This window comes from Brachypodium distachyon, chromosome 5, assembly GCF_000005505.3.
Source record: "Brachypodium distachyon strain Bd21 chromosome 5, Brachypodium_distachyon_v3.0, whole genome shotgun sequence".
Classification (NCBI taxonomy): domain Eukaryota; kingdom Viridiplantae; phylum Streptophyta; class Magnoliopsida; order Poales; family Poaceae; genus Brachypodium; species Brachypodium distachyon.
Window position 1 is genome coordinate 19,403,596 of NC_016135.3, and position 21,352 is coordinate 19,424,947.

Here is a 21,352-nt window from a genome sequence, read left to right on the forward strand (position 1 = left end):
AATATGACAACAATTGTGTCATCAGATGGCTCAATGCGCAGGACATTTTCGTCGCTGTCAGTGCCAACTGCCACGTAAGCAAATGCAATAGGGTGACGTGGGCAGACGGTAAGACTTTAAATTTAATATTTTTGTTGAGTTGGAGGAAAAAAAACATGAGTGAGGAGAGAAGCAGGCTGTTAATTAACAGTCGGCTGCAACATGTGCTTCTAGTCTCCCTCCAAGAATGAGATTTGGACCATGTATTAATAAAGTAAAACTCTATCTTTTCATGAAAGTTGGCGTATGTGATTTCGTTAAGACAAGTATTTGACCAAAAATTACCTAATTAATATGTGTTTTCTCATTAACTTTATAGCAATAAATTTGTCTTCAAAATTCTTGCTAATAATTGTGGTTTCATATCATATAAGTTACGTATTCGCTGGGCAAAATTTTGTCTTCACGAAATCAAATACGTTAGCCTTTATGAAAAAGATAGAATGTATCTTTTTTTTGCGAAGAATCGGGAGCTTTATTACAGGGATAGGGTTACAATTAATCCGAAGCTACAAAAAGAGAAATAAGCAAAAGATAGAATGTATCTTTATAACTAACTATACATGCTGGCTATCATAATTATACATGATATGGAATGAACTAGTAATAGCGAGCTAGCAGCACTGTGTTATCATCCTTGCTCTAACATGGCCGACGGGACAAAAACAGCATGCTGGGGACACTTGCGGAGAAACCGGAAGGAGCCGACTGCCACATAAACGGGCCCGATGTGGCCAAAACAGACGCCGGCACCACCTGTCGAAGTGAACACATTGATTACCACGATCTGTACAGACCAACATTTTAATCTCTGCAGCCCGCGCTACGACGATCCAAATTCCAAAAGCACCGCGGCGGCACCGGGTCGTCACCACTAGCACTGCTACGGCACTACCCCGATGCGTGAGAAGCCGACGAAGGCCGCTCCCAGCAGCGGCGAGAGAGAAGAGAAAGCAGTCGTGGGTGCCGTACGTCCCCCTGCGCAGCGTGTGCGGCCGGCACCGGCAGAGAGTGGCAGACTCGATCGGCATCTCAAGTAGTAAATCAGTAGTAGTAACGTCGTGGGCACACGGTACTGGATGATTGGCGCGTATATTAACCAAGCTCACTGTGACCTGTGCTTGTTGCACTTATGTCGTAACGTACATATATATACACTGAAAACTGAAAATGAATTACAACACGTAGTACCGCAAGTACGTAACTGTCCTGCCTTCCATGCATGTGTAATTAAAACCAGCTATAGACACAAGGCAGATCGTGCGGCCATCTGCGGCATGCATGCATGAAAGCTAGGTAGCTCTAGCTAGTACTGAGCAGATTGACTGCGCAATATTCATGCAAAATATTAAGCTTGCATGAACGAGCCTGTGACATATATAGATTGGGGACAGATCAACTGGACCACGTACTCACGCTGCCAGGAAATGAAGAAATCTCTCCATCCCGGCCAGTCTACAACCACTGTTTGTGCCTTCGTGTTTCGAGATTTAATTTATTTTGACTATCGAGTTATATATGTCCATAAAATCTTATTTATTAATTTTTCTCCATCCCAGTGTATCATTGGAAACTCTTTTCTTGATAATGCAAATTCAATAGTACACCTAACAATTTCTGGAGTATAATTTTTTTAACACATAATCTGTATTTTATTTATAAAATTGATTCTTGAAATACACTCGCACTTTTAAACTAAGACGGAGTAAATCATTGTATCGGTAGTTCAGTACGTTTCATCGGCAGTCAGCATGGCATGCATGCATCTTTCACAGATATGCATGTTCTTCGTCTGCACGCCCTTCTGCATCGGGATATAAAGATGCGGCGGGACCTTATTATGTCTTTTATTCTAGAGCCTGGACCATATATAATTTATATGTATACACTGCTGTGAATTCCAGAACAGTAAACCCTTCCTTTTTTTTGCCGCGATCCACAGTAACAACGGTCCACAAAGTGCCAGAATGCGCGGCGTCCCCGCTGCACTGCATGACTGCATCTTAATCAAGGGTCCCACATAAGTACGTACCGTCCTAAAGTTTGTCATGAAAACATGAAGGCCGGAGTAATTACTAATTACCTGAACCAGGGGTTATCCTGTCAATTTTTTTTCTTACCTGAACCTGTATTTAATTAATAATGAGTATGCCTGCATACCATTTTCCACTGCGTGGTGACGTTAACATGGACACTCATTGATGTGCTTCAATTCTGCTTCTCTTCCGGCCCGGCCTGCTTCTCTCACTAATTAATATGCAATTCTGCTTCTAGCTCTTCCTTTGCAAGGAAGTCTGTCCAGTATCTCTTTGATAAACCCTACTACTCCGTACCTAGTTAACAGGTACGGAGCAGGACCGTAGCCGACATCATGTTTGTGGTCATGGCAGTTGCGAGCATGCATGCACGGTCTCACACAGAAGACCTAATTAAACTACTTCCTGTCTAGTTTAGTTAATGGATCGAGATCGTTGTACGATAGATAGCTTAGTTAGAATATGGATCACACTAGCTAGCTACTCAGAAGTTAATTACCGCGCATAAATAAATAATGATCTTGATGCAATGGGGCCTACCTAGCTAGCTCGATCTCTGTGGCGAGATATACCGGATACGCATATATAGACCACCAAGAGGGAGAAGTGCAAGGAGTGTGAGGCAAGAGCTAGCCATGCTGTAGCGGCTATCTCCTCTCTTCACCTTTGCTATTTGCAGGAGATTAGCGTAGACGAAAGCGGTACTACCCGCGGGTACATATGGATAGAGAAGGTGAGATGGAGATGAAAGAGGAAGCAGAGGCGCCGCCAGGAGTGGAAGCGACGGGCGCCCCGTCTCGTTTCAGGAGGATATGCGTCTTCTGCGGGAGCAGCAAGGGCAAGAAGACGAGCTACCAGGATGCCGCCGTTGAGCTTGGCCAGGAGCTGGTACATGTTACTTTCTTAATTCCTCACCGGCGTCATTTCTCAACTCTAGCAAGTTGACATCATCGTGTGTTTCCATTAGCTGTTGGCAGTTGCATCATATAATGCAGAGGCCGAAAGGATCACTTTCCTTTTTGGAAAAGAAAATTTGTTATTGGGACACTAGCTAGCTAGCTTATTTCTTAGATATATATACAGGAGTTTTTACTCAGCGGTACATGACGCCTCACTTGAATCTCAATATTTGTGCTGGTCAACTACAGAGTGTGTCACTGGATGTTGTGTGGTGAATACTGGATACACACTACTCGATCTTGTTATGATCGACTTTACAAGGAGAGTGTTGGAACGGACTGCCACACTTGGTGCATTGCATTGTAGACGAAGATCAGAAAATGGTCATTAACTCCCCAATGCTTATGCTTTCACTAGGTGGCAAGGAACATTGATCTGGTGTACGGGGGAGGGAGCGTGGGGCTGATGGGCCTGGTCTCTCAAGCAGTCTACAGCGGAGGGAGGCATGTCATTGGGTATGTAAACACTAAACAGTAATGATTACTCACTCTTCAGCATATATATGTACTTACTCCTGTGTAGAGCATGAAAAGAATAGTTCAAAACTTCGCAAGATGGCAAGAAGTTTTCTTTTTGTCTATATATATGTCGCTTTCTCGGTTGCTAATGCTAGTATAATTTGTCATCTTGCTGTCCCTATGCAGGGTGATTCCCAAGACCCTTATGCCTAGAGAGGTAAACACGCCTCCACCTTCCAACATTCGTGTCATTGTTTAATTAATACATGCAATGATTCCCATGAATTCATCATCATTATTTAGCAAATGCATTACTCGAAAAAAAATTCAATAACACCGGCTTCAGCGCGTAATTAAATTTAATTAGCAATGAGTACTACATGGCTAATTAGTTATTTAATGCTGTTTTTTTTCTTTCATAATGCGTATTAGTTATTTGTATACATCTAGCTTGTGTTATAAAGTACGCAGAAAGATAATATTATTGGAAATCTTGCTTGGTAGTGGAAAAGAAGGATGCAACCTTATCTGCCCTCTTTTGAAGAAAGATCTCAGATGCAGGGAATGTTCAATGAAATCTTGTATTCCTTTCGCTTGGAGAGATACCTTCCTGATCTTGACTGCTGCTTCTAGTGGCCACCCCTTTGTTCTTAACTAAGAGGTCTTTAAGCTGCAGACTTTACTATCAATCAAAAAGAAATGCCTCCCATATTTGCTTTTTGTCCCCCACAACAGTATCATGATTACTTCTCCCGAACCTTGCTTCTAGCATGCATCCATTCCCTGATTACAATATACTCTCTACAGAAAGTTGTCCCCTGACCCTTTTAGTACGATGTTGCTTGTGGGCGCAGATAACAGGCGAGACAGTGGGGGAGGTGAAGGAAGTGGGCGATATGCACCAAAGGAAGGCTGAGATGGCCAGGCAATCTGATGCATTTATAGCGCTCCCTGGTTAGTCCTCCTGCATACATAAACACCTGGCAAATCTTTACCGACTTCAATCTTCAGTCTTTGCGGAAAAAAAAAGGACTTCAATCTTCAGACGGCATGCAGATGCGCTCTTCTCTTCGCTTTCTGACATCTCCCGTGCCATGGGCTGCTCATGGGTAGATTAGATGCGGACTTTGACCTGACAAGTTGGCCATTCGGCCTTGCCAGAGTCCCCGGCCAACCAGCGACAAGCGGCCCATCAGGGAAAACTTCCCTGTCCAGCCCACAAAAGTGCATGGAGTCCAGCTGAGCTCGAAGAGTTAACTGAAAAAAAAACTGAAACTTATGCAAGCCACATAACTTGTTGCGCAGAAATTCCTTTTGTGATTTTTACACACAAAATGACGATAGCCCAGAATAATTTTCAGGGGGGTATGGAACGCTCGAAGAGCTTCTAGAAGTAATCACCTGGGCCCAGCTCGGCATTCACGACAAGCCGGTACGTCCCAAACCGTTCTTCTCTTGCTCTTGTACGTCACACCCTGCACCTGCAGAGATCCACGGAACTAGCTAATTAACGCACAAACTGTCTGGGGATCGATCACTCGGGAATGAAACGCTGCAGGTCGGGCTGCTAAACGTGGACGGCTACTACAACGCCCTGCTGTCGTTCATCGACAAGGCCGTGGAGGAAGGGTTCATCAAGCCCACCGCTCGCCACATCATCGTGCTGGCTCCCACGCCCAAGGAACTGCTCAACAAGCTGGAGGTATCTCTTACCACTCACCTGAATCCTGCTTCCATCCTTGCACTTTACAGTATGTTAGAGCCAGCGAGGGGGCTGGTTTGGGGCATCGAAGTGATCGAACGGCCGATAATGGTCTTTCGTGATCTGCTTTATGTTCGCAGGAGTACTCTCCTCGGCACGAGGAGGTCGTGCCCAAGATGAAGTGGGAGACGGAATTGCAGCTCTGCAGATGCAAGAACTGCGAGATCCCTGGGCTGATGAAAGAAGGCGCGGCGGCGATCATCCCGGCGCAGCGTGGAAGCATGCTGTGAGTTCAGGATCTGCAGAGAGCTCTGAACTTGTCGCGGCCAGTGGGTGTACTATATATGAGCACTACGAGATGACATTGCTTTGTTTCTGTTTCAGTTCATGTAACTTTGGGTAGAAGAGGCGCCTAATGTTGTGATTTGGGAGCTGTTGATTGATCATTGATCGGTAATGTAATTAGTATGTAGTCGTGTATTATGTGCTGCGAAGTGTAGGGCTAAGATTCAGATGTTATCGGTTGACGTGGATTTTGTGTGCATGCTAGTCGGTGAGGCGGATGTTTCAAACATGGGTACGTATATATGAAGCCATTTTTCAAAAAATTAACAATTCATTCTGAAAATTTATGGAAAATAATGGGTAGAAATTTCGGAAAACCAAATAAAACAGCTTGCACGGGTGTTTGCTTGAGCTATCTAGCCACACATCCTGCTTTGAGATTGAGAAAATGATCGAAATCTAAAAATGTTCTTTCCCATCTTTGGGAGGGGGGGCATTGTTGGCCTGGCCTGGCTCCCATGCCCACTGATTTTGTATCGTTTCGCCTTTTAAGAGCGACGGTCGAACATTCCAACGAAAAATTTCCCGATATCGTATCCCATCGTCTTTAAACGAGAAAAAACAAAAAACACGATTCAGACGCACAGAACCAGTCAATTGGCAGACAAATGTGCACGGCACCCATAACTGAATCCAACACCGTTAATCCTACCAATCTCTGATGCACTAGCACACCCTGCAAGGCTGCACCCGATCGAGAATTGAGTTCAGTCAGAGGAGTACGCGTCCGTCCCCCGCCTGAAACTGAACCCAAGGCGCAGGTGCGCAGTCGATTTTACCGGGGCCTGCCTGGCCTGGCGGTTCAGAGCCCGTATCCATGTGTGCGTGTTGCTGCGGTTCGGAGAAAAAAGCTGGCGAAAATACTGTCAGCCGGATCTGCGTCGTCCGTCTCCTGAGTCCTGACCAGACCAGACCAGCCCAGTGGTACACGTACGGTGGAATGCTTTACTCAACTCCGTGCATGCACACAGCGAGTGAGTGAAGAAGGCAAGCGGTTGATTATTCGGGACCGGCTGGTCGACCCACCGGTGTGGGCAAATGGTACGATACTAGCTAGTACGTGTTGGATTGATGGATGTCAAACTCATACGTTTTGCTGCCACGCCAAAGTACCAAACGTCTGTCCCGGTGTGGTGTGGTGCGCGGTTCTAGAGGAAGGCGACCGAGGGCCGTGAGAGGGGGGCAAGAAGTCAAGGCGCGGCGACGCTGCATCAGCCGGGCTTCCATCCGGCCGTCGCCGTGTGTCGGCGGTTGCGGGTGCGCTGTTGCCGTAGTGTGCCACGATCCTACAGTCCTCCTGTACACCGTAGATGGCTGCTGCAACGCTACGCTGGAGATTTGGGAGACGTCAACTCCTCCTATACCACTGTAAATTAATTGTAGGAGCGGCGTTCCCCACGTAAGCCGTCGCAACGGCGCGCGTCCACGACGTTCTCCGCTTCCGCCCGCGCGCTTTTCCTGCCCGCATTGCTGGCAAACCCGATCCTAGCAGCTCGTGAACGCCAGCTCTGAGCCCAGCACGACAGCCTGGCAGAGCGCACCCAGCCCAGCTCCAACCGCGACATGGCCCAGCCTAGCACTGTGGTTCTTGTCTTCGTGTGGTTCTTGTTTTCGTGTATGAAAACTGATACCGTAGGTTCTAGTATAGCGATATACATCAACAGATAGCTCGTAAAAACACAGTGTATCAACGAAGTCATACTTGCGGTCTATTTGTATATATTGTCGTTTAGTTGTGGCCACGTGTAGATTTATAAATAACTATTCAGTGTATACCGACTTATTTATCGGGTGCACTATTTGTCAATTTATGCACGTCTACTTATCGGGCTATTCATACATACTTATTTGTCAAATTAATTGTGCATAAATGTTAGATTAATCGACCATACTTGTCAGGTTAACTATGTCTACTTGCCAGTACCGGCTTATCCACACCTATTTGCTAGATTAATCGTGTCTAATTGCCCGGTTAATTGAGCCTACTAACCAGGTTGACTATGTCTACTTGCCACTTTATTCACTACTTGTTGAATTACCCACACCTAATTGCCAGATTAACTGTGTCTAATTGGCAGGTTAAGCCTACATGCTAGGTTAACTATGCATACTTGCCACTTTATCCACTCATACTTTTCGGTTTATCCACACCTACTTGCCAGATTAACTGTGCTTAACTGCCAGGTTAATTGAGCCTACTTGCCAGGTTAATTGTGCCTACTTGCCACTTTGTCCACTCCTACGTGTCGGCTTATCCACACCTACTTGCCAGATTAACTGTGCCTAACTGCCAGGTTAATTGCGCCTACTTGCAGGTTAAATATGACTACTTGCCACTTTGTCCACTCGTACTTGTTGGCTTACCCACACCTACTTGCCAGATTAACTGTGCCTAACTGCCAGGTTAATTAAGTCCACTTGTCAGATTAACTATTCCTACTTGCGACTTTGTCCACTCCTACTTTTCGGCTTATCCACACCTACTTGCAGATTAACTATGCCTAACTGCCAGGTTAATTGAGCTTACTTGCCAGGTTAACTATGCCTACTTGCAACTTTGTTAACTCTTATTTGTCGGCTTATCTACATCTACTTGTCAGATTAATTATGCCTGACTGCCAGGTTAATTGAGCCTACGTGGCAGGTTAACTATGCCTACTTGCCAATTTGTCCATTTCTACTTGTCGGCTTATCCACACCTATTTGCCAGATTAATTGTGCCTGACTGCCAGGTTAATTGAATCTACTTGCCAAGTTAACTATGTCTACTTACTATTTTGTCCACTCCTATTTATCGGCTTATCCATATCTATTTGTCAAATTAATTGTATCTAATTGTCAGGTTAATTATATCAACTCGTTAGGTTAACGATGTCTACATCTAGACTTGTGTACGCCTGGTCACCGACTTATCCACGTTTATACGCGCCTGGCCTATTTGCAAAATCTTAGTACAGTCTAAGTGCACTATGTAGTCAAAGCTCGCATCTAATCCATTCAAAGGGGAGCAGACTTTAAAAAAAGGGGGCATTAGAGACGTGGGGAAGCACTCCAGATTAGGAGCGATCCAGTCAACCAACTACTCTCTCTCCCTCACTTTCTCTGCTGCTACTCTGTCTGTCTCTACTGTCACAATAGCTCACACGATGTGATCTCCAAAACTCCAAGGTCATCTGTTCTTCACATGTGGTGACTCTCCAACGCCGTCTCTCTCTTCCAGCGAACACAAATCTTAGCGGGGACTGACCTCACCGCCTGTGGTCAGCCCGCCGCCCACGTCACACATGGCCGCAGTCCAGCGACTCGGCTTTGTCCACGACCCACTCGACCCCCTTCCTGACGACGACCTGAGCTGCGGAAAGAGGCCGTGGGCCGACGGCCGTGGCGACGACGGGGACGTGGATTAACCTCTCCTTGGCCAGTAATGGTGGCAGCCTTGGTACACAGCCATGGAGCAGTAGTGACGGTGGGCAGCAGGCAGCCAGTTCCTGTGCGGAGCCGCGCGAGACGCGAAGAGGCCGCGGGCGCCACCATCAGGGAGAGAAGAGAATAGGGATTTGGGGATTGGTAGGTGACCGTGGTGGGAGAGAAAGATGGCAGCACGAGCGTGGGAGAGAAGGGACAAGGGAGAGAGAGAGAGATCGGAGACGAGGGGAGGAATCAGACGGCAGAGAATAGCGCCGCTGGTTAAGTCATGTATGGGCACGTGCCCCACTTAGAAATCCCGTTAATTGTTTTGTGGATCAGAAGTTCGCTGTCAAAAATTCACAAATGGTTTTAATTTGCTAAAATAAATTTGTATGGATATTATGATTAGACTTGTGAACTCAATCTGCAATGGCCTTCTCCATCTGAAGATGTTTGGACCAGAATTCTCTAACGAGTCGGGTACGTAATCCTTAAAGAAAGAAAACACTGTGGTTGAACTGACGAGCTACCGTGATCGCGTGCACGGCAGTTTAGGAAATAGTGCCGCCGATCACGAGATTTTCGTCTAGAGCATTTTTACGTATCCAGTATCCATGACGAGAAATGGGAGTACCAATCAAATCTGACCCTTGATTTAAAAAGAGCATATTAGACATTTTACATGTTAATGCAAAGATAACGCTGGCGTGACCCTCCGTCCCCTCCGTCCAGATCTGCTGGCCACCGCCGCCTCCTCCTCGTTTGAAAGCTACCGGGCTTGTTTTGGTTTGTTTTGGTTTCAAATTAGGGTTCGATCCAATAATTGTTGATGCAACCGTAAACAACACTAGGAGTTGCAAATATGCTAGACACCGTAGATGATGTTGAAAAGCTGGCCGGAACTATCTGAAATCACCATCACAGTCAAAGTCGTTGATGTTCGTGATCTCCTAGTTCTTCGGGCTAAGTATGTCTGGGAGCCAGCCGGCCGGGCCGACCACAACTTGTTCAGTCGTTTCGTTCTCGTAATTGCCTGCTACTTCCGCTACTAGGGCAAGCCATGCTCGATGGCCGCCGGCAGGCCAAGCCGCAACATCGCCGTCTTTCCACGGGATATAAACCGACTCGATTAAACGGAAATATGTTTAATTTTTAATCACATAGGTAATTATCCTCTTAATTACTATTCTACCCCTCAACCGATGGTACTCCATAGTTTTCGGACGCTGTACTCCATCGTAGCTGGGAGGGAGTACCGACTAAAGACATCCATTGGATCCTAATAAATGGATGGTTCTTATTTATTTCGGGGTACCGTAAAAGAGCTCTTCCTTTATGTTCGCTTTCTTGCTTTGGTCCAAAGCTAGACTGAAATATATTACAGTACTAACTTAAGTAACTTAGCACAAAATGGACCACATATTTTATGGATCGGGAGTACTACTTGAACGTAAGAAATGTACATGGGTCACTACGGGAAAACCGGCCGTTGCCGGCGGCAAAGGCCTTTGTCGGTGGCTTTCTATCGGGCCGCCGGCAAAGAGGACCTTTGTCGGTGGCCCCGAGAAAAGCCGCCAGCAAAGGGTCGGCCATCGGCAAATTCTCCAAAACGACGTCAGCAAATCACGGCCGCCGGCAAAGAGCCCCTGCGCTGGGCCCGCGTGTGTCGCGGTACGGGGCTTTGACACCGGGGATGCGCGGGCACCCCCTTTTAGGTTTGGCAGTGGGCGACAGGGATCGCTCCGGCGATCGCCGGCGAGGCCAATGTGAAGCGCAAGAATGCAATAAACACGAAAATGCTTTTTACTCAGGTTCGGGCCATCCGGAGGTGTAAAACCCTACATCCTGCTTGTCTGAGCTAATATTACCAGGAGATTGTGCATTTACAAGTTGCCGGGGGAGGGTCCCCAGGAGCTCTCCTTTTGGCTAAGTGCTACTTACTACTTTGGGCTACCGTTAGTGCAGAACTATGAATTTTGCGAACAAAAAACCAACAACCCTTTGACCGCTGGCGGGGGTCCTCTTTTTATGGCCAAGGGGATACCATAGGTGCCACGGTGCATGGATTACAAGTGGCGAGCAGGGAGCTTAGGCAGCTCCTTCTCGGTGCGCTGGCATGCATGCAAGAGCGCCAGCCCCGCGACTAGGGGTCTAAGGCCTAAAAACTAGCTCTGGGCAGCCACTGTTTGCCTGACTAGACGGATAACCCCCCTCTTGTCGGCTCATTAAATGTGCCGTGCGTCTCACTCCTTGTCCTGGCGACCCTGCACATTGGGCGCCTGCCGCGCGCCCACGTGGCGCTGCTGCTCTGCTCGCTCGGTCCTGCCCTCACGGCGGAAACCTGTGCCCGGGAACGCCTCCTCCCGGCAAGTGCCTTCCCGGGAGGTGCCCAGGCAGGATTATTCCCCGAAGCCCCGCTAGCCCTGCCGGGCTGGTAGCTTGCCGGGCAGCCTGCACGTTGTCGCCCGTGGTGGGATCCTTCCGGGAACCCAGCGATGCGACCCACGTGTCGTGAAGCGGTGGCACCCCGAGTGCCACTGGTGCGACAGTAGCCCTCGGGCGTGGGCCGGCAACACCTGTTCCCGGGCGAACCCTTCCCTGGTCGGTTGCCGGGCTATGCCCCAACCGACGCGTGGGTCCCGACTCGCCTCGGGCCTGCGTCTCTTCGCCATCCCAAGGACCCCGTTACAGGCGGAGTAGTGGGTGCGAGATTTCCGTCGTAACCTCCCCCTTAAACAGGGAAGTTAAGGCCACTCCTCGCATTATCCCTCTGATTAGTAATTATCCCAGCGCACCCGCTGGGTGCGGAAACAGCCATTACTGAACGGCGGAGCGTTATAAAGCTTTTACTGCTACGCTGAGGGGGAAACACTTAGCCCCCCAGCCTTCTTCCTCCAACTTTTCGCATCTTGCGCCCAAGAGCCTTGCTAGCTTTCGCCCTCGCTCCCCATGGCGGCCCCCACCACTAGGAAGGGAAAGGAAGGGAAGGCCCCAAAGAAACCGGCGGCCAGCAAGAGCGAGGCGGCCGCCAAGGCCTCCGCGGACAAAGATCAGAAGAAGCGAGCGATGAGGGCCACGCTCGCCTTCTACCGGCCCGGCTACAACGGCGAGGCGTTGGCCAAGATCCGGCACGCCGTTGCCTCCGGGTTCAACGAGCACGGGGAGACCCTAATCTTCCCCGCCGGTGCCGACCACCAGGAAAACAACTTCCGGGTGTTCGGGCGCTTCATCCTCACAGGACTGGTGCCGTGTCGCACCAATGGCACCCGGGGTACCACCGCTGCGCGACGCGTGGGCCCCGCCTCCGAGTTCCCGGGAGGATTTCGTCCCGGGCAGCCCGGCAAGATACCAGCCCGGAAGGGCTAACGGGGCTTCGGGGAATATTCCCGCCTGGACACCTCCCGGGAAGCCGCTTCCCGGGAGGGGGGGTTCCCAGGTGTGTTGGACCTGGGTGCTTCCCGGGGAGCGACTTGCCGGGAGGAGGAGTTCCCGGGCGCAGGCCCCCGCCACAAGGGTGGGGCCCAGCAGACAGAGCAACATCGCCACGCGGGCGCGTGGCGGGCGTCGGGTGCGCGGCCTCGCCAGGGCGAGGAGTGAGGCGCACGGCGCATTAAATGAGCCGACAGGAGGGGCGTTACCCGTCCAAATCAGGTGAACAGTGGCTGTCCAATCCTACCTTTAGGGTTTTAGACCCCTAGCAGCGGAGGTGGCATCCATGCGTGCCACCGGCTCACCGAGGGGGAGTTGTATGCCTCCCTGTTCGACACTTGTAACGCATGCGCCGCGGCACCTGTGGTATCCCCTTGGGTATAAAAGGAGGACCAGCGCCATCGGTCAAAGGGGTGGGTTGGTTCGGTTGGAGGGTTGGTTCGGTTGGTGGGTTGGTTCGGTTGGAGGGTTGGTTCAGTTAGGTTCTCGTTTTCCTACTAGTTCTAGCCCAAGAATAGTAAGTAGCACTTACCAGAAAAGGAGAGAGCGCCCGGGGACCCTTCCCCGGCAACGTGTAAACACTTGATCTATTGTCAATACCAGTTCAGACAGGTAGGACGTAGGGTTTTACATCTCCGGGTGGCCCGAACCTGGGTAAAAACGTGCGTGCATTCGTTCTTGGCTTGCGTGCACCTTGGGTATATCACTTCGCAGGTTACGTAGGACCATCGGCCACGCCGGCGATCGGCGGAGCGATCCCCGACGCCCCTGCCGAACCTAAAAAGGGGGCGTGACCGCACGCCCCCGGTGTCGGAGCCCCGTGCGACGACATCTGGCGCGCCAGGTCGGGGGCGCGAGAGGAGAGCTCTTCGGCGACCGCCGGCAGCAGTGTTTGCATCGACGTTGGCTTCATCTTCTTCGTCCGGCCACCATGCCCCCCAACCGGGCTGGTGATCCTCGGATAGACTCGTGTGAGGCCCCAGCGGCACACACGAGGTCGCATGATGTGCGACCCGCGTTGGGGGATCAGGAGAACTCGGAGCCCTCGAGATTGCAGCAATCACAGCTGCCTCCCCCACCTCCTCAGCCGTCTGCAGACAATCGGCTGAGGGGACCGGCGGCCCCCAGTGCCGGGGCCAGCCTCGCAAGCGGGCATGGTGCCACCCGCACCGGTCAGCGAGTTGAGTCGCGGGCCGAGGATATGCAGCGACAGCGGTACCATGAGCATACTGCATCACAAGCGATGCCCGGGGGCTCACACCCCGCGCACCCGAAAGTGTCCGGGGCCAGAGAGGACAGAAGCCGCTCGGGGAATCGGCTGCCTCCCGCACGAACCCCGGCGGAAGCCATCATCGCCGCGCGCGTCATGGTGCGGTATGAACCGCAGCAAGGCACGCCGGCGCACGAGACGTGGGGCGAGGAGTTGGACGCTCTCCTCGCTCTGGCCGCCCAGCAGCCGCAAGGTGAGGGCGCCACGGTAGGCTCCGGCCACGGGCAGAACCCGGAGCACGAGGACGCGCCACGCGCCTCACGACAGGGGGAGAACCCTCCCCCTCCATAGGGAGGCCAGGGAAACGGGGGCCCGGAGGGGTCCTCGGACTCGTCACCCACCGTCACGCGGGGTGACGCGCGCGGCATCTTGAATGCCCGCCAGCAAGAGGATCTGCGCCCGCACTTAGAGCGCCGGCGCAGGTGCGAGGTAGAGCGGCAGCGCCCACAGGAGTAGGAAGATGCTCCTATGGGCCTCGAGGACGGCTGCACCGCGTTCACGCGCGAGTTGCGGCGGGTGCCGGGCCGCTGCACCGGCACGGCAGGGCTTGGTGCGAGAGTCGGTTCCGGCTCCCCCGTCGCCCCCATGATCACGACGGCAGGGTCGAGATCAACCACGATAGCGCCCGCTCCCGGTGCAGGCGCGCTCGTGCCTGCAGCAATAAGAAGTGTGAGGATCGACAAGTAAGAGAGCTATCAGAAGTGGACAAGAGTGGCCGGGGTGGTTACCCTGCGCGGCAGATGGACTGGCGAGGGGGGCCTCCCCCGCCTCGCCTGCGCCTGCGGGAGCCTCCGAAAGGCTTGCAGCGGGCGAGGTGCCGCTTACTGAAAAAGAAGGTACGTTTTTATGATTAACTAACAACTGAAAAAATGCCGCAAAGAAGAAGCAAAGGAGCCACACCAGTTGCCGGCCCCGCCCCTGTAGGGGCTGGGTCGTCGGCGGGCGCAATGACGGCACCGCTGACCCCTGTGACGGTCGGGTCAGCGACACCGCCGGCGTCCGCGCGCGCCCTCTTGCTCGGCGTGGCGGGCGGGGAGTCGCTCCTCCCCCTTTTGCTGGCACCCGCCGGCGAATTGGACTTCGAGGGGTTGCGCCGGAGCGCGAAGCCCCGGAAGACCCCCCGAGCGGGCGGCATCGCAGGTGCCAGCTGGGTCACCGCGTCCCGGGGCGTCGCGGGAGACGGTGGTCAGACCACCACGGAATCAGGGGCCGACCCCGAGGAGGCTGCTGGCACACCCCTGGCGACTGTCGCTGCTGAGGCCGGTGCCGGGTCGCTCATGGCCCCCGCCAAGGCATCGGCGGGTGCTACCGGAGCAGCGGCCGACGCGGTGCCGGCGGCCGCTGCTAGGGCGGATGTCGTTGTTGTGACTCCGGCGACCCCCATGGACGCGGACGCTGCCGAAGTACCGACGGGCGCCCCTGGAGCGGCTGCCGCCGCGGGGTTGGCGGCCGCTGCCGGGGCGAATGTCGCCACCAAGGAGGCAGCCGCGGCCGTTGCGAACGCCCTTGATCTCCGCACGATCATGGGCGCGTCGTCACTGTCCTTGTCGCCGTCGTCCACAGGGACGACTTCCGGGGACGCTGCAGCCCATCCCCCCTCGTCATCCAACGACTGGAGGGAGGGCAGCTGGTCTCGGATTCGTCCCCGCTCTTTCCGAGCACCTGTTTCTCGCGGGGTGCTAGCAGGGGAGCGCGCAGGGCCCGAGTAGGGGTGTCGTCCATCAACCCCCACTCTTTGCAGGGCGGGAAGGCGCCGACGATGTCGTTACCGCCGCAACGCCGGCATGAAGGGAAAAGACCCCCGGCATGAACCTTGTTGATTGGAAGGTTTCGCCGGAGAATCCCCTCACCGACGTCCTGAGGGTTTCCAAATCCATGCCGTCCTGCTGGAGGCTGTCCTGTCCCCGGGACCCATGTACATCCACGCGGGCCGGGAGCAATGTTGAAGCGGCGCTATACGCTGGTGGATGAAGGTGCGCGCCACGTCCACGTCGGTGAGCCCCGCTAGCCGCAACGCCTTGATCTTCTCCACGATGGGGAGGAGATCGGCGTCGCGGTGGTACCTGTCTTGCCAGCCGCTGTGGGGTTGCGGCAGCTCCATGGGCGAGAGGATGAACTCCTGTGGGTCTTCCACTCGGACCCAGCACCAATCACCCCGCCACTCCTTTTCAATCTTCTTCCCTGACCGGATGATGAACTCGGACTTCATCTGGTCGTGGGCACGGAACACCACCCTCGACGACATCGCCTTCGCGTTGTCAATACGGGGGTAGAAGTAGTGGCGGAAGAGCCCCACCGACGGCATCACCCCCATGAACGCTTCGCAGAGGAATTGGAAGGTGGCGAGGAGAAACAGCGATGTGGGGTGGAGCTGCGCCACCTGCAGCTGGTACGACTCCATCAGTGCGTGGAGGAACAACGAGAATGGCGGCACAAGACCGGTGAGTAGGAAGCGCGCGAACACCCGGAAGTCATTGTCCTGGTGTTCGGCGCCCGCCGGGAAGATCAGCGTCTCCCCGTGCTCATTGAAATTGGAGGCGACGGCATGCCGGACCTTGTCCAGCGCCTCGCCGTTGTAACCAGGGCGATAGAAGGCGAGCGTGGCCCGCATCTCCCGCTTTTTCTGGTCTTTGGCGGCGGCTGCCTTGGTTGCCGCCTCGCTCTTGCTGGCCGCCGTTTTTTTCGAGACCTGCACCTCCTTTCCCTTCCTGGTGGTGGGGGGCGCCATGGGGTACGAAGGTGGAAGCTAGCAAGAACACTTGGGTGCGAGATGCGAAGGAGGGTGAAGGCGAAGGCTGTGGGGGGGCAGAGTGTTTTCCCCCTTTTGGCAACAGTAAGAGCTTTATAACACCCGGCCATTAAGTAATGGCCGGTTCCGTACCCTACGGCTGCGTGGGGATAACTCCTAATTATAAGGAGTAATGCAACGAATGGCCTTAACTTCCCTGTTTAAGGGGGAAATTAGGGCGGAAATCACGCGCCCACTACTCCGTCTGTAACGGCGTGGTACCAGGGGCAACGAAGGGACGCGGGCCCGTGGCGAATCGGGACCCACGCGTCGGTTGTGGGCGTAGCCCGGCAACCGACCTGGGAAAGGCTCGTTCGGGAACAGGTAATGCCGGCCCACGCCCGGGGGCTACTGTCGCACCAGTGGCACTCAGGGTACCCCCGCTGCGCGACGCGTGTGCCCCGCCTCCGAGTTCCCGGGAGGATTTCGTCCCGGGTAGCAGCCACGGGCAGCCCGGCAAGCTACTAGCCCGGAAGGGCTAGCGGGGCTTCGGGGAATATTCCCGCCTGGACACCTCCCGGGAAGCCGCTTCCCGGGAGGGGGGTCCCGGGTGTGTTGGACCTGGGCGCTTCCCGGGGAGCGACTCGCCGGGAGGAGGAGTTCCCGGGCGCAGGCCCCCGCCACAAGGGTGGGGCCCAGCAGACAGAGCAACATCGCCACGCGGGCGCGTGGCGCGCGTCGGGTGCGCAGCCTTGCCAGGGCGAGGAGTGAGGCGCACGGCGCATTAAATGAGCCGATAGGAGGGGCGTTACCCGTCCAAATCAGGTGAACAATGGCTGTCCAATCCTACCTTTAGGGTTTTAGACCCCTAGCAGCGGAGGTGGCGTCCATGCGTGCCACCAGCTCACCGAGGGGGAGTTGTATGCCTCCCTGTTCGACACTTGTAACGCATGCGCCGCGGCACCTGTGGTATTCCCTTGGGTATAAAAGGAGGACCAGCGCCAGCGGTCAAAGGGGTGGGTTGGTTCGGTTGGAGGGTTGGTTCGGTTGGGTTCTCGTTTTCCTACTAGTTCTAGCCCAAGAATAGTAAGTAGCACTTACCAGAAAAGGAGAGAGCGCCCGGGACCCTCCCCCGGCAACGTGTAAACACTTGATCTATTGTCAGTATCAGTTCAGACTGGCAGGACGTAGGGTTTTACACCTCCGGGTGGCCCAAACCTGGGTAAAAATGTGCGTGCATGCATTCTTGGCTTGCGTGCACCTTGGGTATATCACTTCGCTGGTTACGTAGGACCATCGGCCACGCCGGCGATCGCCGGAGCGATCCCCGACTCCCCTGCCAAACCTAAAAAGGGGGCATGACCGCACACCCCCGGTGTCGGAGCCCTGTGCGACGACATGCCGCCGTTCTCCCTGTTCCTCCATGTGCTCATGGAGTCGTACCAGCTGCGGGTGGTGCAGCTCCACCCCATGTCCCTCTCTCTCCTCGCCACCTTGCAGTTCCTCTGTGAAGCGTTCGTCGGAGTAATGCCGTCGGTGGCACTGTTCCGGCACTACTTCTACCCCCGGATCGATAACGCGAATGCGATGTCGTCGGAGGTGGTGTTCCGCGCCCGCGACCGGATGAAGTCCGAGTTCATCGTCCGGTCGGAAAAGAAGATCGAGAAGGAATGGCGGGGCGATTGGTGCTGGGTCCGGATAGAAGACCCCGAGGAGTTCATCCTCTCGCCCACCGTGCTGCTGCAACCCAACGGCGGCTGGCAGGACCGGTACAACCGCGACGCCGATCTCCTCCCCATCGTGGAGAAGATCAAGGCCTTGCGGCTAGCGGGGCTCACCGACGTCGATGTGGCGCAAACCTTCATCAGCTAGCGCGTCGCACCGCTCCAACTGCGCTCTCGCGCCGCGTGGATTTTCACGGGGTTTGGAGCCAGGACACGCCTCCATCGCGAGGGCGTGGACTGGGAATCTCTCTAGGACGTCCCCGCCACGGGGTTTCCGCCGGGGGTTATCTCCCTCCACGACGGCGTTCCGGGGCTGATGGACGACTCCCCCACTCGGACCCCGCACGCTCCTCCGCCCGCACCTTGCGGGAAGCAGGCGCTTGAAGAGAGCGGGGGCGAGTCGGAAGTCAGCTGGCCCTCCCTTCTGTCCTCAGACGACGAGGCGGGCCAGCCTGGCACGTCCCGGGCAGCGCCCCCGGGGACGACGAAGAGGAGGACAGCGACGACGCGCCCCTGATCGTGCACAGATCAAGGGCGCACGCAACGGCCGTGGCTACCTCCACGGTGGCTGCAGCGGCATCCGCCTCTGCGGCGGCTACCAGCTCCGCGACGGCGGCCGCCTTGGGGGCATCCGCCGGCACCTCAGCGACGACCACCCCCGCCGCGGTAGCCGGAGCCCCGTTGGTGACCACCCCGACAACGACCGCCAGCGACCCGGAGGCGGCTCCCTCAGCAGCAGCTGCCAGAGCCGCGGCGGCCGCCACACCAGCGATGGCCCCCGACGCCACGGCGGCCCCTTCGACCGTTCCTGCGGTGCCCCGGGCCGTGGCACCTCCACGGGCACCCACGGCCCCGCCCGCTCGGGGGTTCTTCCGGGGCTTCGCGCTCCGGCGCAACCCCCCGAAGGCCGATTCGTCGGCCAGCGCTGGCAACAGGGGGAGGGATGATTCCCCGCCTGCCGCGCCGAGCAAGAAGGCGCGCATGGACGCCGGCAGCGGCGCCGACCCAGCTGACACCGGGGCCCGCGATGCCGCCTTCGCATCTGCCGGCGACCCAGCCCCGATGGAGGTGGCGCTGGCAACAGGTACAGCTCCTTCCCGCTTCCTTACCTGCATTTCCGTTTGCCCGTTAATCCTGAACTGTACCTTCCTTTTCCGCAGGTGACGCTCCGCCTGCAGCAAACCTCCTGGAGACTCCTGCCGGGATGGAGGAGGAGGAGGGAGAGACTCCCCCCGCAAGCCCAACGGCCCTGCAAGGTAATCATCCAGAGTCCCCGCGTCTGCCTCCGGGCAACTCGTTTAGCTTCCCACTTCTCATACTTCTCGCTGTTGCAGGCCCGAGCGCGCCCGCACCGGAAGCGGGCGCTACGGTGGTTGACCTCGACTCCGACGTCGAGTTTACGGGGACGGCGGGGGAGCCGAAGGCAGTCCCCACGCCAAGCCCTGCTGTGCCGGCCGCAGCGGCGGCGGCGACCACCGCCGCCCCCGGGACGGCGTCCGGCGATGCGCCCGCGGCAGCAGACGCTGCTGGGGCAGATTCTTCTGCCGCCCAGCAGGGGCGGTCCCTGCCGGGGACGCGGCAACCTCACCAGCCCCGCAGTCCCCATGCGCGGGTGAGGGGGAGGTTGCGGAGGAGGAGCAATAGGATGCTCCGCCGCAAGCGGACAACCCCCCGCCTAGCTATACGGTGGCGGCGGGGGCTACGTCGTCGTCGGCCGCCACCTTCGACACCGACCTTGGCACCCTTGCCGGGGTGGCTGAGAATCCAATCACTTGGGATCCGAGCATCTTCGACCGGGGGCACCGGTTCCTTGACGCTGTCAAGGACCAGCAGCTGGCCTTCGTCACCTCCTTCAACGAGGTGAGGGAGCACCACGCGATCGCCAAGAGCAAGCTGGGCGAGCTGCGGCTGGCCGTGGAGAAGGAGCGGCAGGAGCTCTCCCGGCTGCGGGAGGAGACGCGCCTCGTCAGGGAGGAGGCGCGCCTTGCCCAGGAAGCCTTGGAGGATGCTGCCACACTGGTCGTCCTAGAAGAGGAGCTCTACCGGCGACTAGAGGCTCAACGCGCTGAGCTCCAGGAAGCTCTAGATTCACTGGTGGCGGCTCAGGCGGAAACCAAGAAGGAGCACGCTGAGGTGCTCGCTGTGGCCCAGGCTCGGATCGACGAGAAGAGCGATCTGATCGCCAACTATCTCGGCGAGATCCAAGGGCTGCGCGTCAAGCTAGAGGTGCAGATCAAGGCCACCGAAAGCGCGGCGGGCGCAGCAGCCCCGCATGAGATCTAGCTCGACACCGCCAAGGACAAAGCGGCCCGGCTCGAGACCAAGCTGGCCGCTGTCCGGGAGGAGCTCGCCAAAGCCGGCGGGGACAACGTGACCCAGGCCGCGGAGCTCGCGTCGCTGGCGAGCCGCCTCCGCAAGGCCAAGAAGGCAGGCTTGATGCCCGGCTCCACCACGGCACGCTGATCGGGCAGCGGGAGCTGGAGACTGAGAAGCTGCTCAAGATTGCCCAAGTGTTGCGCGACCTGCGGCCTCGGTTCGAGCGGCAGGCCGCGGAGGTGGATGGTACAGACGTCTCCACGCTGATCCCATTCTTCTCCGACTTGGTGGGGAAGTTCGCGGCGCTCGATGTCTGGATCGCCAAGTTTGGCGCTGACGAGGTTGCCAACTGCGCCCGGGAGGTTGCCGGGACGATCCTTCCGAGGGTACACCTTCGGGACTCGGAGTTCCCCTTCGAGACGCTGCTGGACGCCTGGTCGGACAGCGAGGACGAACCCACCCACACTAAGGCGGTGAGTGGGTTTGTCAATGAGGTAGTCGAGCGGATGTAGCGGATGATGCCGTTCTCGGAGCCCCTGGCGAAGGATGCCGGCAACTAGCCGCCGCAACCCCCTGCCGGCCCTTGCCGTTTCCTTGTTTACCTTCTTTTGTTTTCATTCCTGCAAGCATGGCGCTTGGCTCCATTTGAACAATTACCATTTCATTAGTTCATGTAATTGTTTGCTACTTTGTTAATCCAGTTCTCTAGTTCTACTTAATTCTTGTCTCTTGTTCCCGGGGCTGCCTCACGGGGTGGACCGCTTTGTCCTTGTGTGTTGTGCTTTGTGTTGCCGTGGACCCGCGCGCCTCACCCTTGTCCAAACCAGGGACCCGGGACGGACCCGCAGTGCTGACCTGGGGTCAAGCAGCAACGGCGAGCCACTGTGCTTGCGGGGTAACTACTCGAAGCATGCCCTCCCGGGACGGACCCAGATGC

The 21,352-nt window shown here is 55.6% G+C and overlaps 2 protein-coding genes across 2 annotated transcripts; both read left to right on the forward strand.

Moving 5' to 3' along the window:
* The first annotated feature begins 2,700 nt into the window (after positions 1 to 2,700).
* On the forward strand, positions 2,701 to 5,807 carry LOC100822508 (cytokinin riboside 5'-monophosphate phosphoribohydrolase LOG1). The gene is made up of 7 exons (XM_003581385.4): positions 2,701 to 2,963; positions 3,393 to 3,490; positions 3,680 to 3,710; positions 4,348 to 4,447; positions 4,855 to 4,925; positions 5,052 to 5,195; positions 5,336 to 5,807. The coding sequence occupies exons 1-7, from the start codon at positions 2,796 to 2,798 to the stop codon at positions 5,483 to 5,485; spliced, it is 762 nt and encodes a 253-aa protein (XP_003581433.2). The 5' UTR covers positions 2,701 to 2,795; the 3' UTR covers positions 5,486 to 5,807.
* Positions 5,808 to 19,080: 13,273 nt separating this feature from the next.
* Positions 19,081 to 20,382, forward strand: LOC104581399 (skin secretory protein xP2-like). The gene is made up of 4 exons (XM_010228899.1): positions 19,081 to 19,183; positions 19,260 to 19,355; positions 19,434 to 19,711; positions 20,206 to 20,382. The coding sequence occupies exons 1-4, from the start codon at positions 19,081 to 19,083 to the stop codon at positions 20,380 to 20,382; spliced, it is 654 nt and encodes a 217-aa protein (XP_010227201.1).
* Positions 20,383 to 21,352: the final 970 nt, after the last annotated feature.

Bases quoted from the DNA above. Each gene is read 5' to 3' on its own strand.
- LOC100822508 (XM_003581385.4), top strand. From the start codon at position 2,796: ATGGATAGAGAAGGTGAGATGGAGATGAAAGAGGAAGCAGAGGCGCCG. The intron at 3,711-4,347 runs GTAAACACGCCT...TTGTGGGCGCAG, and splicing joins AGACCCTTATGCCTAGAGAG to ATAACAGGCGAGACAGTGGG. The intron at 5,196-5,335 runs GTATCTCTTACC...TTATGTTCGCAG, and splicing joins AACTGCTCAACAAGCTGGAG to GAGTACTCTCCTCGGCACGA.
- LOC104581399 (XM_010228899.1), top strand. From the start codon at position 19,081: ATGGACGCCGGCAGCGGCGCCGACCCAGCTGACACCGGGGCCCGCGAT. The intron at 19,184-19,259 runs GTACAGCTCCTT...CCTTTTCCGCAG, and splicing joins GGAGGTGGCGCTGGCAACAG to GTGACGCTCCGCCTGCAGCA. The intron at 19,712-20,205 runs GTGAGGGGGAGG...GTGGCGGCTCAG, and splicing joins CCCGCAGTCCCCATGCGCGG to GCGGAAACCAAGAAGGAGCA.